The following is a 17,657-nucleotide window of genomic DNA, read 5'->3' on the forward strand; positions in this document are numbered from 1 at the left end:
GGAAAAGAAGCACCGAGAATAGGAGAGCTCAACGCAAACCACAGGGCAAGAAGGGAAGGAGGAGCTGGGTCCCAAAGCGGGACGGGGTTTAAGGCTTCGGGCAAGGGCATGGAGTGATGGACAAGGGGGAATGGCTTCAAACTGCTAGAAGGTAGGGATAGATGGGATATTGGGAAGGAATTCTTCCTTGTGAGGGTGGTGAGGCCCTGGCACAGGTACCCAGAGCAGCTGTGGCTGTCCTGGATCCCTGGAAGTGCCCAAGGCCAGGCTGGACAGGGCTTGGAGCAGCCTGGGACAGTGGAAGGTGTCCTTGCCATGGCAGGGGTGGAATGAGATGGGATTTAATGTCCCTTCCAGCCCAAACCATTCCATGATTGTGTGGATTCTGTGATAAGCACAGCAGAACTCCCTGTCTCTCTGAAGGTGAGACAAGCCACACTCCTGCCAGAAACAGCGGCTATGAAATAGTAGCTGATATTAATGAAACAGTTGGACAGTTCCAGTTCTTACTCTGTTTTATCAACAACTGAGTCAGTTCTGTGACTGAACTCTGTGTCCAGCTAGAATTAATGGAATTCAAAATAAAACAGCTACAGCTCTTCAGAAATAGTAGAGTAGAACTTGGGAAAAATGTGCACTTTGGCATCTTCTAAAAGGGCATCAGAAAGTAATTGTAAAGATTTTCTTGTGACAGTAGGGCATACACTTCCTCTGTTGGATCTAGGAGAGAAGATGTTAATTACTCATGTTGATAAACTGGTACTATTTAATCACAGAATCTCCTGAATTAGAAGAGACCCACAAGAATCATCCAGTCCAACTCCTGGTCCTGCACAGACACCCCAACAATCCCACCCTGGGCATCCCTGGCAGCGCTGTCCAAACACTCCTGGAGCTCCAGCAGCCTCGGGAATGTCATCATTCCCTGGGGAGCCTGGGGACCAGCTCCCTCTGGGGGAAGAACCTTTCCCTGATATCCAACCTAAACCAGCCTGAGTGGTATTCCAGGTATTCTCTCAGTGGTGACACAGAGATCAGCACCTGTCCTGAACTCCTAAAATGAGGCAATGTACTGATGGTGCATTGGGATGGTGGTTCAAATGCAGGAGTCAGCATTTGGAAAAGGTTGAAAAAAAAACATGGGAAGCAGACAAACTCTATCTATAGATCTCTAGGTCAGGTAGAGCTGCAATGTGCTGTCTCAGGAGATGGGATTTTGCCAGTGGAGCAGTGACAGACATGAAAATGAGCTGTTTGTCAGTGTAACAATTCCATGCATCCAGGTAGATCCATGCTGGCTGATCCTGGACCACTGGACTCTCTCCAGTTGCTCTCTAGCCGCTGTGGTGTCCAGCAAAGCCACAGAAGGTGATGGAGACAAAGATCTGGGCATGGCTTGCAGAGCTCCAGATGGCTCAGTGAAACACAAGGCTGCAGCTCATGCTGGAATACTTTTATATCTCTGGTGGGAGGCTCCAGGCAACCTAAGAGAGCCCCCAAATCCAGCAGGATGCTGTAGGAGTGTGCTTTACATTCCCTGTTTGGTCATAGCTTTAGAGAAAACTATTTTTGGACTAGGGGCACATCCCTTCATCCCTTCTCCAGGTGCACCTTCCTTCATGTGGCGAGACGGGAGTTGAATGGCAAGATCAGGTTTTCTTAGAAGGAGAATAAGCAGTAATTTTAGCAAATGAAGGTACTTATGTAAGAATTGGGCTTATAATCTGCACCTAGCTGTATGCCTGCGACGAGAAATGAATAATATTTCCTGCCAAAATATGAGACCTGTCAGATGGCAGCTCTTTGTCTGAAGAGAGTAGCAGCAGCTTCACCCATGAGCTCACTCCCCAATGAGGAGCGATTATAAATTATGCAGTTGAGAATGGGCTATAGAAAATAGCTGACATTTTCTGTCTGTCTTTAAATCCCTGCAGTCTTTCAATCAAATTCTAGAGTTGCTTTGTGAGCCTTCCATGGCTTCAAGCTGCACTTTGAAGGGATGGAGATGAGTGTTTGAATGAAATAGCAGGTATTTTCCATCTGGAGAGAAGGCAGCTACCCCACAATCCTGGAACTGTGGCTGTCCCTGGATTCCTGGAAGTGCCCAAGACCAGGTTGGATGAAACTTGGAGCCACCTGGAGTAGTGAAAAGTGTCCCTGGCAATGGCAGGGGGTGGGATGAGATGATTTTTAAGGTCTCTTCACATCCAAAACATTCTGGAATGCTGTGATTGTGTAAAAACAGTCCTGAAGAACATCCTGTGCTCGCAGGACCAATTCAGAGTTAGATGTATTTGATGGATGTTTTGTGGCAAGAAAATCTTAAGTGGGAGACTCTGGAATACTGGAGATGCAGAAGAACCTGTGCTGGGTCTACAGGGAAAGAGGAGAAAGAAATATTGTGAGCTAAAATACCTGTAAAGGAACAAAGTGATACCGTGGATAATTGTATTGGGTAACTGCTCTTGTCAGTCAGAGCAAGTGTTTTTTATTGAATCAGGGAATTGTTTAGGTTGGAAAAGCCATCTATGAACATGGAGTCTGCCAAAGCCACCACTGCCCTATGTCCCCATATGCCACATCTAAATGGTGTTTAAATCTTTCCAAGGATGGGGACTCCACCACTGCTCTGGAAGCCTGTGGCAGCGATGGACAACCCTTTCCATGGAGAAATTCATCACAACTTGAGGCTGTTCCCTCTCCTTCTATCCCTGTTCCCTGCGAGCAGAGACTCCCTCAGCTGTCCCCTCCTGGAAGGGAGTTGTGCAGAGCCAGAAGGTCCCTCCTGATCCTCCTCTGCTCCAGGCTGAGCCCCTTTCCCAGCTCCCTCAGGAATTCTCCAGCCCCTTCCCAGCTCCCTCAGCCCCTCCTGGTACTCCAGCCCCTTCCCAGCTCCGTTCCCTTCTCCAGACACGCTTCATCCTCTCCATGTCTCCTGTCACGAGGGTCCCGGAGGTGGCCTCAGGACTCGCGGTGCCCCAGCAGCGCCAGCTCAGGGCACAGTCCCCGCGCTGTGGCTGCCCCAAGCCGGCTCCTTCAACGCCGCCGTTCCCTCACGGGCTGAGCGGGGCCGGGCCGGGCTCCTCCCGCGGCGGGGCGGCCCGGCCTGAGGGGGCGGCCCGGCCGCGTTTGGCGCCATCGCCGCCATGGAGCCGGAGCGGCTGCGGCGCCGCCTCAGCTCCGCGTTCCGCCTGCGGGGGCTCGTCCTGCGCCCGTGAGTAGCGCCGGGCCCTCACCCTGCTCCGGACCCTGCTCCGGACCCGCTCGGCCCGCGGGGATCGGCCCCGGGCGGGCCTCGGGCCCGGGCTGCGGTGGGACGAGATGGGGCCGGGGCCGCTCCGCATCCCTTCTTCGGGGTGTGCTGCTGCCTTTTCCTCCTCTGCCTCCTCCCCCCGCAGCGAGGCCTCCGGAGGCTCCTCCAAAGCCATCTTTTGCCTGTCCTGCTGCTGCGGGGCCCCTTCCATCCGTCTGTCCATTCCTCTCATAACCGTGGGTGCCACCAAAAGCTGCCCATGGTCTCCCCTTGGAGCCCTCCCTGATGCTGGTGCCGGGTGTTTGGTTGAGTTTTTTTGTCTGCCTCTGACCCTGACAACTCTGGAATCTCGTTCCGAGTTCCGCTTGCCAGTCTCGTGTTCAGCATTCTTTGCTGGAGGAAGAAATGGCATTTCCAAAGACAGGGATGCTGTATTTCCAAATATAATAGGATGTATTATTTAGAGATGCCAAGGTCAATGAAAAGGGATTCCTGTTTGCAGTGGAAAGTGTCATGACTTCTAAGAGACTAGGTCTCCCATTGCTCTTATTTTCCCTTTATTTCTCATGTGTCAGTATCAGTTAAATTCTCCTTCTGTCGTGGATGGGATGTGATTATTTTGGACAGTGCCCTGATATTTCATTAGAGAGGAGCGCAAGTCCAGAACTCCTGACTCCACAGTTCCATGAGATGAGACATTTTGAAGGTCAGGCTGATAACCAAAATGCCAGTTTGGCTGGCCAACAGATGGCATTAATAAGAAAATTATCTTTAATGTGAGACTCTAGTCTAAGGTTGAGGGAAGAACCGAATTTCTAAATCTTGTATTATTGAGAATTGAAATAACGCCACCGGAGCAGATCCTGTGGGGGCTGTTGGGGTGGTCCTGGGCTGGAGGCTGTGGTGTGTGAGGGCAGCTGGAAGAGCTGGAAGTTCTGCTCTGGTGCCATCCCAGCTTCAGGGCTACAAACAGGTTTGGAGTCCAAAGTGAGAGGGACATGGAGATGCTGGAATGAGTCCGGAGAGGCCATGGAGCTGCTCCAAGGGCTGGACCCCTCTGCTCTGGAACCAGGCTGGGAGAGCTGGGAATGCTCACCTGGAGAAGGGAAGGATCCAGGGAGAGCTCAGAGCCCCTTGCAGGGCCTGAAGGGGCTCCAGGAGAGCTGGAGAGGGACTGGGGACAAGGGATGGAGGGACAGGACACAGGGAATGGCTCCAGTGCCAGAGGGCAGGGATGGATGGGAGATTGGGAATTGGGAATTCCTGGGTGTGAAGGTGGGGAGGGGCTGGGCTGTCCCCGGATCCCTGGCAGTGTCCAAGGCTAGGTTGGACACTGGGGCTTGGAGCACCCTGGGACAGGCAGGGAGTTGGAATGGGATGAGCTTTAAGGTACCTTCCAATCCAAACCATTCTGGGATTCCATGATTAGAGGGATTAGAGAGTAGTTTTTGTAGTTCTAGATATACAAACAAACATTCTTTAGAACCATGACATGGAGAGGATGTGAAGGATTTGGGTTTTTATTTAGCCTCAGGAAGGGAAGATTCATGAGGAGCTAATCCCAGTATTCCTAAAAGTGAGAAGTGTTCTCAAGGATGCACAGTGACAGGGCAAGAGACAATGGGCACAAGCTTAATTTAATTCTTCACTGTAATAGTAATTAAACTTTGAAGTTGATGGAGGAGAGAAGTGCTGGAATCTCCCTCACTGGAAATACTCAAGGCTTGGCTCCATGGGGCCCTTGTGCATAACTCAAGCCCTGCTTTCAGGAGAAGGTTGGACCACTCTGTCTCCAGAATTCCATTCCAACATGGAATTTTTGTATGAAGCTGAGGTTCTCCACGACTTTCCCCTGATATTTTCAATCCCCTGATATTTTCAAGTGATTTTCTTCTTTGACTTAAACCAATGTGCTGTTATGCAGTACTAATTATTTCTGCTTTTTAACCACAAGCCATGTGGTGATGATGTGCACACCTGCCAAAATCAGCACAGTTTGTGGAAACTATTGAATATTAATCACTTTTTGTGCTTTCTCCTCTGGGATTAGGGATGCCCTGAAGTATCTCATCGAAGCTTTCCAGTCCACCAGTGAGGGAGAACTTGATGATATAATTGAAAATGTCATCGATGCAGTTGAAAAACAGCCTTGTAAGTAAACAATTCATTTTTCTTCATCCAGTTTTCCTGGCATTTCTGATGTTATCAAGACAAAGACAGTTACTGGCAGCAGAAGCACTGAGGTGTCATTGTAGTGTAAAGGGTTGATTGAGATAAATGTATATTTTTGCCTTTTATTTTGGTTAAACACTCAAGTTTGCAATGTCAGCAGCAGACATTTGTGCCATTTAAGGAGCTGGCAGTGCAGCATATCCTGACTTTTCCAAGAGTAGTCAAATTTTTCAGTGACAGTTACTAAAACTTTGTCTGGACATCTTTGCACCTGAAACTGTAATTTTAAATATTAAAATGTGAGAGACACTATTCACACATGGAGTGACAGGACACAAGGAATGGTTTCCCACTGCCAAAGGGCAGGGTTAGATGGGATATGGGGAAGGAATTCTTCCCTGGGAGGGTGGGGAGGCCTTCAAACTAATTTCATCGGTTTAAACCCATGAGAACAACAATGTGCCCATCTCCAGAATTGTGTTGGAGTACTTATGGCAGCAATCCGTGTGATAATGTTCTGGAACCAAATTAACCTCCAGAATGTGAAAGGTCAGCTCTAACACACTTGGGATATATTTGGCAGCTTTGCATAAACTGTAATTGTCTTGTTCTCCATGTTTAGGGAATTCAGGGTGAGCCCAGTGAGTGTGGGGTATTTTTTCCCTGGGAATGTGTCCTTTTGGTGGCAATATTAAGTGATCCATCTGTGTGTCATCACAGAAAACACCTGTTATTTGTGTGTATTCCCGTGAGGAGACTCAGCCACTTGAGGTGGAACATTGGAGACTCACTTCCTTCCTTGCTGCAGGTTTAATCCTTGGGATTTTTCTTTCCAGTGTCATCCAATATGATCGAGCAGCCCTTGGTGGAAGCAGCTGTCCAGGAATGCAGCCGGGCCGCGGATGAGGCGATGTAGGGTGACATTATAAATTCTCCTGGGAGTTCTGGGAGCTGCTGTCATTTCCTTCTTCCTCCTGAACACCAGGCATTTTCTGCTCTGCTCCTCTCACTGCTCTGTGCTTTTGCCTTCCTGTGCTCCAGGTCGCTCCTTGGGGCGTTTGTTCTCCTGGCTGGGCCTCCAGGGGGTCCTGGATATGATCTGACTTGCTGGAATTCATCTGCTGGGGTTGTGTGTGCTCTGTGCCACAGGTTGAATATTAACCAGCACTTCTGGCCATGCTTTATTTGCTTTGCTCTACATGAAAGTTATCTCAGGTTGCTTTTGTTCCTTTCTTTTCTGAAAGCACTTTGGAAAATTTTTCCCTGTGGGGTGCTCGCTCCTGCTTTTTTGTTTAGTTTTTTTGAAGCCCTGATTGATTTCCTTTCTGTGATAACAAAGTGTGGAGCAGTTACTGGAGTTTCTGAGAACTTTGAGATCCTGATGGGTGTGTTTCCTTTTGTGTTCACATCATGATGCAAAGCATGAAAAGAGATGGTTTGATGGGCATGTCAGTTAGATCCTGTCACCCCCCAGCCTCTCAGGATGGAGATTTGGGTTTAACTTTGCTCCTTGCCGCTGGAATCTTTACAATAGAGATGGTTTGAGTGTGACTTCTCTTTGTGGTGCTTTTTTGTATTTAATGTAGGGGTTTTTTTTCTCCACAAGTGAAAGAAATCCATACGTACAGATTCTCAGTGAAGAGTCCTGAAGGGAAAAGCTCTACAGATCACAGGGAGAAGTCTTTTTAATTATTTAACTAGAAGATGGAGGAGAAAATAGAATAGAAAATAGAATAGAAAACAGAATATAAAATAGAGAAATTATGATGATAGTGAACAAAACAAATGCCATTTTATCCAACATACCTGTTAGTTTGTTTCATCCACTTCAAGGAGTCACAGAATGGCTGTGCTTGGAAGGTAACATTCAGTTAATGCTGTAACTGTTCTCATTTCAGAGAAAATGTTTTCAACATTATTGGAGCCTTTGACATTCCACGTTTTATTTATAATTCAGAAAGAAAGAAGTTTCTGCCGTAAGTCTCCCATATTTTAAGTTTCAAGCACTTCCTGTTTTAAGAGCAAAGCCTCCATTTCTATAGGATAAGTCTGGTTTTAATCATTCCCTTTTGGGTCTGTTCAACTGAACCCTGAGTGAGAAAGGTAATAAATGTTTAAGACCATAAACCAAGTTTATGCCACCTAATGAATAAAAAAGACAGTGAGGCTAAGGACATACATCACGAAAGGTAGTTTGGGGTTATTTTTTTTCTCACATTGGGCTGTTTAAATTTATTTTTTTAATAAATTTGATCTGTCTGTTGCCTGTATTTATTTCTTAGTCTGTAATCTTGCAGCTCCCTGAAGCCCTGGGGGTTTTCTAAGGAGAGCTCCAAACAGTAGAAAAGAAAAATTAGGAGCAGCTTTTGTTCACAACTGCTTAAAGGCATAACTGCTTTTTTAAAAATGGATTTCTGCAGAGGCCTCTTTGGGTGGAAGGATAAATCTCAAGGCCTGTGAGTTAGAGGGGGATGAAATGGATGTAGAAATGCAGAAACACAGGATCCCGAGCAGGAACGTCCCTCAGGGAGTACCTAAATCATGCTGTAGCTTTTGCAGCCTCCCAGACCTTTTAGATCAATAAACCATTCTTATGTGTGGAATATCCCTTTTTAAAACTGTGACTGTGTCAATTCCTTGCAGCCTGTCCATGACTGACCTGCCTAGGCCGAGTTTATTTGGCACTGCCAGGGACAAGGCGGAGCTGTTCCGGGAGCGCTACTCCATCCTCCAGCAGGTCAGCAATCTCTGCAGGTGTCCACAGGGATGTATCCCACATCTCCTTCCAAAAATACATCCTGCTGCTGCACCTCTCTGCCTCACAAACCCTCTGCCTTCCAGCCTGTCACAAGTAACTTCTTGTAGCAGCCTTACAGATGCTTTTATGACGCTTTTTTTAGGCTTGGTTTTATCACCTGCTGCATTTTTTTAGGTTTAGTTTTATTATCCAGTGTCATTGGTCATCGGTTTCTTGGAAACAAATTCTTGTCAAAAGGACAGAATTATTAAAAGTTGCTGGATGAAATAGAGTGAGAGCTTTCTGAAGTGTTTTGCATGGTGCTTGTAGCAAACTGGCTTTTTAAAAGTTAACAAACTCACTTGTTTTTAAACTGAATCACTTCAATTTTGGTTTCTGCAGAGGATTCACAGACATGAGCTGTTCACTCCTTCACCAGTTGCTGCTCATCCTGATGATAGCAAGAGCAAATTCCAGGTAAAAAATGGAGTTCTTTCCAGTTTTAATCCAAAAAGTCACAGCAGCTCTTTATGCTAGCAGCCACTATTGGGAATTTTCTCCTAAGCCCCATTCAGAAATGTGGCTGTGACTTTTGTAACAAGCCTGGCTCATTGGTGGGTTTCTGTAAAACCAAGTCCTGTGTGGGGCTTTGCCTGGCTTGGCAAAAGGCACCTGGAGAGTTTGATTTGATTCTGACTGGATTCTTTGCCTTCCATCCCAGCTCAAGACAGTAGAAACTCTCCTGGGAAATACAGCTAAAATGGAAGAAGTGATTGTGCTTGGGATGATGACTCAGCTCAAGGAGGTGGGTTCCTTTTTATTGTGGAGTCTCTGATCACTGCTCATTCGGTGCTATAATACATTAAAAAATGAGAAAACTTCAATATCTCACACTTGACCCATTCTCAGGGACTTCTCCACAAGCAGTCGGTGCCAGTGTGTGTGGAAAATGTCTTTCTTTGTCTTCACACTTTAAAATTTTTTATGTCAGCAAGCAGAAGCAGTTAGGGTTTTTTGGCATGTCCCTTCTTGAGAGGCTGGAGCTTCCAGTGGCTGAGTTTGGACTTGCCAATGCCCTGAACTGTGATTTTAGGGAGGGGAGCATCAGCAATCCCAACTGCAGCAGCTCCCAGGGAAGTGCTGAGATACATTTACTAAACGTAAATATATATTTATAAACTAAATTATTTGCCTGCTTAAACCATTAAACCCAGCCCAATTATTTTTAAATGCTGATTGATAGATGCTTCTGATTGAAGCATTTTTATGTTTGGTATATTTTGCTTTATTAATGAATCCTGTTTTTTAGGGGAAATTTTTCCTAGAAGACCCCACAGGAGTGGTCCAGCTGGACCTTAGTAAAGCAATATCCTTTTGCTGTGATGGAAGAGCTGGAGGAATTTCCTGTAAACCTGCAGGATTTTCAATTGAACAGTAAATCAATGCTGACCATTAAAAATTACATATTGAGAGCTGCAGCTCTGTCTTTCTCCTTCGTTTCCAATTCCTTGGCTGCTGCAGCTCCTGCCTTTCTCTTTCACTTTTCCTCCCCATGGAAGCAGAGCCTGTTCCAGTTCCTGGGCTCTCTCTGGACTTACCTGCTCAGGTAGCAGGGAATTTCCAGGCTCTTCAGGCAGCCTGTGAACTTTCAGTGCTGTCCAGATCTATTACACCAGCTGGAAAGCAAATTTTAGTTAAAAAACCTACTTTAAATCTAAGAAAAATACATTCCTTAACCTTCCTGCACCAGTTCCACAGTGGGTTATACACTGAATCCTGCTTTGTTCTGGCAGAAGGTAATGCAGACTGGGTTTATATTTTAGCTTGTAATAAACTATTCTGTTAAAGCTGTGGCTGATCAGAGAAGTCTCGTTTTGGTGACCATCAGTGACTGAGATTTTTGGCCTTCAGTTTTTTTCTGGGACCTGGTGGACTCTGGAGGCAGAAAGGAGGAATTTGTGGGTGTTGGGGGATGTGAGGGTCCGGAGCAGCTTGGAGGGTTGGCCCCAGCATGCTTGGAGAAGTTATGGCTGGATTAGGAAGACAGCCTAGAATAACCAAGGGAATGATTTAACAATCTGAAAATGCTGCTTTGTGCTGGCAACGCTTTGGTCCTTTAATGAGGCTTCTCATTAGGATGATGTAAGGGCTTGCAGTTTTGGAGCCTTGTTTTAGCAAAAAAAAAAAAAAAAAGAAAGCTATTTCTGTATGTGGAACGTTCCTCTGTGCAAGATCCATGATCTCAGTCTTTTTTCTAGCGTGTTTTAAGTTTGTAAGTAGAAGTTGGGAGCAGAAATGAGAGTGGGGATAAATAAATATCCCTCCTGCTCCTTCTGCTCTCAACAGTGGGATTTGAGACAAGGAGCAGTTGGATGGGGTTGCCTTTCCAGGACAGGGCCAGCAAAATGATTCCTGTTCCCCTGCATTGCTCCTCCTTGGCTTGAGGGGGTTGTTCATGTGGCTGTGCAGAAAATCCATTCACAGATGTGGCTGGGGTTTAAAAAAAAACCTTGATTTCTTGCTCAGCCCTTTTTCCACCCGGATCATTCCGTGCTCTGGTTCTGTGGAGCTGCCACAAGAGAGGGATTGATGGAGGCTGGGACTGGCACTGTAGCACTGCTGCCAACTCTCTGACTAATGTCTAGGACATGATGCTGTTAGAAAAACTGAAGTTATTTTGCTGTTCCAAAACCTCCTAGGTTGGTATGAAGATAAAGTTTTTCATGTGAACGCTTTTGGATTTCCGCCCACTGAGCCTTCTGCTACCACGAGGTACAAAAGTGACTCTTGGCAGCCTCACTCCATGTTTTCCTATGGGTTTCTAAGTAAGATCATTGTTATTTTGTAATTTTTCTGACATTCAAGTATGTTATTTTTCCTCCTCTCCAAATGCTTTAAAATAAATATCATTTTAAGGAAGCAGTTCTGGGACTTACAGGCACTAAAGTCTGTAGTGTTGGCAGAAAAAACCCTTCCAAAGGCCTTTGGGTGCTGCATATTAATGGAAATTGGGATGTAAATCCTTCTCAATTGCAAAGCCAGGTAACAGTTACATGGGAATAATAAATTCCTTGTTGCTGGGAGAATGGATCCCTGGGAGAGTGGATGTTGTTGCTGCCCATGGCAGGGGCTGAAATGGGATGATCTTTAAGGTCCCTTCCAATAAATTATTGGACAGGTTTTAATTTTAATGAAATTGAAATTAATTTTAATTTTTAATTTAATTAATTTTAATTTTTAATTAATCCCAAGCCATTCTGGGATCCTAACTGGAGCATTTTAATGATGCAGAGCCTTCTATGGGAATATAAACTTCTTTGGAGGGCCTTCCTCATCGTCAGTGAAGGCTTCTGCAAAGCTGAAGCAGCTGGAGGAGGAGAATGAAGATGCCATGTTTGTATTTGTGTCTGATGTGTGGCTGGACCAAGCAGAAGTGCTGGAAAAGCTTCACACAATGTTTTCGGGTAGGTGAGAATTGCTTTCACTCTAAACTTTGTTTTTATAATGTGTTTCCATCAATTCTTTGTACAAGTAGTGTTTTGAGCAGTAGCCATTTTCTGGGCTGGGACAGGAATGTTTTCCTTGCCTCCTGAAAGTTCTTCCTGGGTTTATCTTAAAGACAACTCCTTACTTCAGAGAGATGAATGTTGCTTCCCAGAGGGAAGGGCTAGGTGGGATATTGGGAAGGAATTCCTGGCTGGGAAGATGGGGAGGCCTGGGAATAGAATTCCCAGAGAAGTGGTGGCTGCTCCTGGATCCCTGGGAGTGTCCAAGGCCAGGCTGGACAGGGTTTGGAGCAGCCTGGGACAGTGGGAGGTGTCCCTGCCATGGCAGTTGGAATGGGATGATCTCTAATGCCCCAACCCAACCCATTCCAGGATTCTGGGATCAGTAACGTGGACAACACAGGGCAAAACAAGCACTTATGAATTGCTCCTTTGTATTGCAGCAGTTTTGGAACAGCTTGTCCCTCGTGCCTCAGGCAGAATGGAAGTGTGAGAGAGCAACTGGTTTAAAAACAACACCGAATTCAGGGTGGGAAACTGCTCCTCAGCAAAAGGGGACTGGACACAAATTAGCAGGGTCATGCAGAAGTTACAAAACCAGTTCAGTATCTGGGTCAGAGCTGGCAAATCTTTGGGACAGACTGGGCTTGACCCAGGATTGGAAGTGCTGAGGGCAAAAAGGGACTTTGGTCAGTGAAATTCGTGTGCTGGACCCACCAGGCAGAGATGCAGACCTTGCATTTACTATTTTGAGACTTTAATAGGCAAGCGATAACCTTCTTAATTATAAACGAAATGAGCAGCTGAGGGGGAGAGCACGGAAAAATATTGATGAGCCATTTCTCTGGGATAAGCAATTCTGTTCTATTTACCAGCCCCTTTGAAAACCAGTGAAGTAAATCCAAGTGTGTCAGGAAAATGGAGAGTAACTGGGATGTGAGATGAATGCCTGAGTAGCTGTTTCTATTTTTATTTCAGGGATGGGAATCAGGTTTCTTTTTTCCCCCCCTTGTGATGGGTGAGGTTGTGAGCTCTCATCAGATCCTCCAACTGCTCAGGCAATTCCAGCTACTGTTGCTTTATAATGCCAAAGGGGGAATTGGATGTTGGGAGAGCCCTTAAATTGGAATGATCATGGAGGTTAATAGCAATCCAGTGCTGCCTGCTTGCTGTTTTCCTCTTGAAGGCAGTAATACATTTTAAAATGGCATTATTTATTATAATTGCACGCTGTAGAATCCTCTGACTGGGTCAGCAGTTGCATACACACAAACAGTGCTGGAACTCAGCCTGTAAATGCCAGAGGGCTCTCTCAAAGTGACATTTGTACGTTGCCACCACCTTTTGGAGCTAAAAGCAGATCAAAAAAAATCACTCAGGTGTATTAATAGCAGCAGAGCTTGAAGTGCTGTTTCAGTTCCTGCTTTTCCTGGAATGGGCTGAGTGCTGGAAGATGCTGCAGTGAATGGATACACTCACAGATCCTCTCTTTTCCCAGGTTATTCCTCTGCACCTCCCACCTGCTTTTTCTTCTGTGGAAATTTTTCATCTGCACCATATGGCAAAAATCAAATCCAGTCCCTGAAAGGTAGGGAAGTCTTTGTAAACAGCCAGACGTGTGCACTGAATTAAAATAACGATGGCAAACAAATGAAGAGAGCAGAAAACAAACCCTTATTTTTTCATTGCACTGCAGCAGAGGTGGGATTTCACCCAAGGTGTGTTGGTTTCTAACCAGGTGTCGTGTCCTGTTTTTCCCAGGTTCTTTGAAAGCTCTGGCAGATATTATATGTGAATATCCCAGCATCCATAAAAGGTACAGAGCAAGGGAAAAATCTGTTTATTTTGTGAAGCTTTTAATTACTTGAAGAAGCTGAGAGTTACCCTATTTTCTCTGTCTTGTGAGCCAGCTGTGATCAGATAAAAAGCTGGTTTTGTAACAGGCCTGCAGGTTTGTTTGGGAGCAGGATAAGTCTGATTTTATCTAAAATAACTTGGGCATGGAAACTGCTAATGAGGGAGCCAAGGTCTCTCCCTGGGATACTTTCCTGGCTCCTGCTCTCTGAATTCAGATCATCAGACCTAGTTTTTAGGATCAGTTTATACAAAAGAGATTTGTTGAACTTTATTTTTTATTTTTTGCAGTAGTAGATTTGTGTTTGTCCCTGGTCCTGAAGATCCTGGGCCTGGATCTATTTTACCAAGGTCAGTTTGCTTCATTTCCTCAAGTCTTGGAATTTTGAGTGAAATTTGAGTTAAAGATGGTAAGAGTCTTTGTTGATACCTCTGCTATTTATTTCAGACCCCCTTTGGCTGAAAATATCACTCAGGAATTCAGACAGCTGGTGCCATTTTCAGTTTTCACCACAAATCCCTGCAGGTAACCATGTAACTGCTAATTTATTTATATTTTTTTAAATATTTTTTAAACACTAAATTATGTGCATTAATATCATTTTCAAAACCAGAAATATTACAGATTTTTGGGAAAACTTACTTTACATTTTTCAAATCAATAGAATTCTTCAGTTGCATGAATTGTAACTAGTTTTAAATACATTAAGACAGAAAAAAATCAGTGAAGAAATGAAGTAGTGCTAAAAAAATCGATATTGAATATAAAATCTCTGCTCCAAAGCATCTTGCTTTTTTCTGAATCAGAAGGGAAAGTATTATCTTCATTCCATTGTCTGTATTAGAGGGAGATCAACTTCATAATGCATCATTTTTAGGTTAACCTGAATTAATTTCAGTGCTGTTTTCCACTCAGGATTCAATACTGCACCCAAGAAATCATTATTTTTCGGGAAGATTTGGTCAACAAAATGTGCAGGAATTGTGTCCGCTTCCCAAGCAGCAACATGGACATTCCCAACCATGTGAGTGAGTCGAGTCCAGCACTTTTTGCCAAGATTTTTGATTTTATTGATCAGCAGGGCTGGATTTTGGGGGCTCTGATCCTCATTCTCGTGACACATTGCACGAGTAACCCAGAGGGGTTGTAAGAAGGATTTATACATTCACTGTTGTTACTTTTCTTTACATTTTGACAGCAAAATAAACCATGATAGTTGAAGGTGGGATTGATTCTGTCACACTGCAGCTGCTCTTGAACACAGAATTTCAGAGCAGCCAGCTGTGTGCGCACCAACCATCGATGTCCTGCCAAGAAACACCGATTCCTAAAGGCAAATTTGAATGCAAATTCCCATTTTTGAAAGATTTGATGGGTTACCCAGTGCCATTTGCAGTAAAGCAGCAGGTCCCTTTCTCGAAAATTCATCTGCTTGTTTTGTCTCTTCTCTTGAAATTGAAATTCTGCTTCTTTCACATCAGCACAGTGCTCTGGGTTCTGGTTCCACTTAATGAATCCACAGCAGGAGCTGATGGGATTTACTGATTTAATTGGATGAGAACGATCCAGGTAGTCCTGGCTGGTTGCAGTGATGGATGGAGTCTGGTTTTATTTATTTTACAGGAGGTTTTTTGTTTGCTTGCCTCAGAAAGTTGTTTTAGCTCAGTGTCTCTGTGAACACCCCATGAGGTACCTCGGTTTTGTGGGCACATTTGCATTCCTGACACTTCCCTGTCCTCATCCAGGGCTTTCTAGAAAGGAATCATGAAAGAAATGTACAATTGCAGCACTTTTTGCAGGTTGTTTTTTGCATACTCCACCCTTCCTCTGCCTTTTTTGCCTATTTTAATTCAGCCATTAGTGTAAAAAAATAGAGGGAAATTTTGTCACTAGGAGAGGAAAATCATCTGGGAATCAAATAATTCCTTCAGTTCTGGGAAAAAAACTTTTTAAGTGTGGCTCTCGTGGTTAACTGGAAAGCAATAAGGAAAATAAAAACCAAAAAATGAAGAGTTGTGGCAGTGTTGGTACATTCTGGGCTGGAGGAACAGGTAAATAGATTCTCCTGGAGAGTCTGATCAGAGAATTTTGACATCTTCAAATACTGGCTGATGTGCTTTAAAAAGGCTTTTGTGTATTAAAACCCTCACAATTCAAGAAAGGAAAGAGCAGCTCAGTGCAGGAGGAGAGTCACTGCTTTACTCTAGAAATCATTAATAAACAGAAGGAATGAGATACAAAAAAAACCCCAAACATTTCCAGATTCCAAAAGCTTCTTTATTGTTATTATTACAAACACACTTCATTAAGCACGTGCAGAGACGAACTGAGCTTGCAGCAAATGTTTCAAACCAAGTGTTTGTGGGGTTTTATTTTTTTTACAGTCTGTAAAGACCATTTTATCCCAGGGGATAAATGTTTCAAATGTTTCAAACCAAGTGTTTGTGGGGTTTTATTTTATTTTATTTTTTTTGCAGTTTGTAAAGACCATTTTATCCCAGGGGATAAATGCTTCAAATGTTTCAAACCAACTGTTTGTGGGGTTTTATTTTTTTTTTACAGTTTGTAAATGCTTTAACTGTTTCAAACCAAGTGTTTGTGGGGTTTTATTTTATTTTATTTTTTTTGCAGTTTGTAAAGACCATTTTATCCCAGGGGATAAATGCTTCAAATGTTTCAAACCAACTGTTTGTGGGGTTTTTTTTTTTTTTTTTGCAGTTTGTAAAGACCATTTTATCCCAGGGACACCTGAGCCCGCTGCCACTGAACGTCAGCCCCGTGTTCTGGGCCTACGATTACTCCCTGAGGGTTTATCCCGTGCCAGACCTGCTCGTCACTGCTGACAAACACGACCCCTTCACTGTCACCAACAGTGACTGCCTCTGCATCAACCCTGTGAGACCCCCTGAGCACTCAATTCCCAGCTCCCTCACTCCCTGCACTGCATTTTCCTCACACAAATGTGATTTTTTTTTCCCCTTTTCCTTCACAGGGTTCATTTCCCAGAAGTGGATTTTCCTTCAAGGTGTTCTACCCCTCCAACAAGACAGTTGAAGACAGGTAAATAGATTTTTCTGACGTGCTGAGTTTCTGATTATCAGGCTAAAAATCACAGCAAATTGGGAATATTTGAATATTCCAGCAGCTTGACTTAGAGTTCATACTTAGGCATTGTAACAAATGCAAATGCCCAGAACTAAAGCAATAAATTTAGTTTCTGATTATCAGGCTAAAAATCACAGCAAATTGGAAATACTTGACTATTCCAGCAGCTTTACTTACACTTCATACTTAGGCAGTGTAACAAATCCAAATGCCCAGAACTAAAGCAATAAATTGAGAAATTACAATTATCAATGATGGGAAGCACAATCCAAAAGTAAAAGGAGAGATGACTGGACTGCCTGATTTTCAATGATACAGATCTAATTGGGAAGCAGATTTGGGGTTGATGATTACATAAATTAATTAAATTTAGGAACAATTTTTGCTTCATTTTGTGATAATCATCAAGCCCAGAAACCACTTTCAGGCTTTGATGTCACATATTTTTATATCTGCACTTGTTCATTCCACCAACTGGAAAAAAGCCAGCTACAACACCAAAAAAGTATTAAAATGTTTAAAATAATGATGGTATAGAACCTATTAGGAAAAGCATAAATTTATCTTCTCCTTGTTGGAAAGGCCTTCCCAGGGAATTAATAATAGGTCAGCCCATTTAACTTCTACTTGACTATAAAAAATATCACACCATGAGATACTTTAGGTCTTTAAATAGTTGAAAACATTATCAAGTCTTTCCTAGATAAAGAAATAGAATAGCATTGTGAACTCTTTTTAAAAGAAACCTTCTAAGTACTGTTTTTCTTCTTTTCTACTGTATTTTCAGCAAGCTTCAAGGACTCTGAATTTTTGTGGCACTGAAAAAAGGCAGTGAACCCATGTGAAGCTAACAGTAGCTCTTATTTTTTATGTGCCTTAGTTTCATGATGTATTGTGGACTTTTTATAATAAATGTCCAAGTCAAAACCGAATTGTTTTGTACAGAAATAAACTTTTACAGGAAAAGACACTGGTGTCAGTTAAGTTGTAAAGTCAGAATGAAAAATAATTGGCAAGACATAAAAAAGT

General features: G+C 43.8%; 1 protein-coding gene across 4 annotated transcripts; it reads left to right on the top strand.

Annotated features, from left to right (window-relative positions):
• Positions 1–84: 84 nt before the first annotated feature.
• POLE2 (DNA polymerase epsilon 2, accessory subunit) lies at positions 85–17,596 on the top strand. 4 transcript variants are annotated; one of them, XM_005528596.3, is made up of 19 exons: positions 3,124–3,214; positions 5,304–5,404; positions 6,262–6,337; positions 7,324–7,401; positions 8,069–8,162; positions 8,565–8,639; positions 8,884–8,967; positions 9,472–9,528; positions 9,910–9,958; positions 10,862–10,934; positions 11,454–11,626; positions 13,167–13,256; positions 13,430–13,484; positions 13,814–13,873; positions 13,971–14,048; positions 14,439–14,547; positions 16,242–16,418; positions 16,516–16,583; positions 17,416–17,596. In XM_005528596.3, exons 1-19 carry the CDS (start codon positions 3,147–3,149, stop codon positions 17,432–17,434), a joined length of 1,584 nt encoding a protein of 527 aa, XP_005528653.1. In that variant the 5' UTR covers positions 3,124–3,146; the 3' UTR covers positions 17,435–17,596. The 4 variants fall into 4 exon arrangements, with proteins under 4 accessions (XP_087913318.1, XP_005528653.1, XP_014112949.2 ...); XM_014257474.2 differs by having other exon boundaries at positions 16,242–16,583; XM_088057192.1 differs by lacking the exon at positions 3,124–3,214 and adding an exon at positions 85–151 and having other exon boundaries at positions 16,242–17,596.
• Positions 17,597–17,657: the final 61 nt, after the last annotated feature.

This window comes from Pseudopodoces humilis, chromosome 7 (genome assembly GCF_049639895.1).
Source record: "Pseudopodoces humilis isolate 2021_Gansu_Grassland_sample_001 chromosome 7, ASM4963989v1, whole genome shotgun sequence".
NCBI classification, from domain to species: Eukaryota; Metazoa; Chordata; class Aves; order Passeriformes; family Paridae; genus Pseudopodoces; species Pseudopodoces humilis.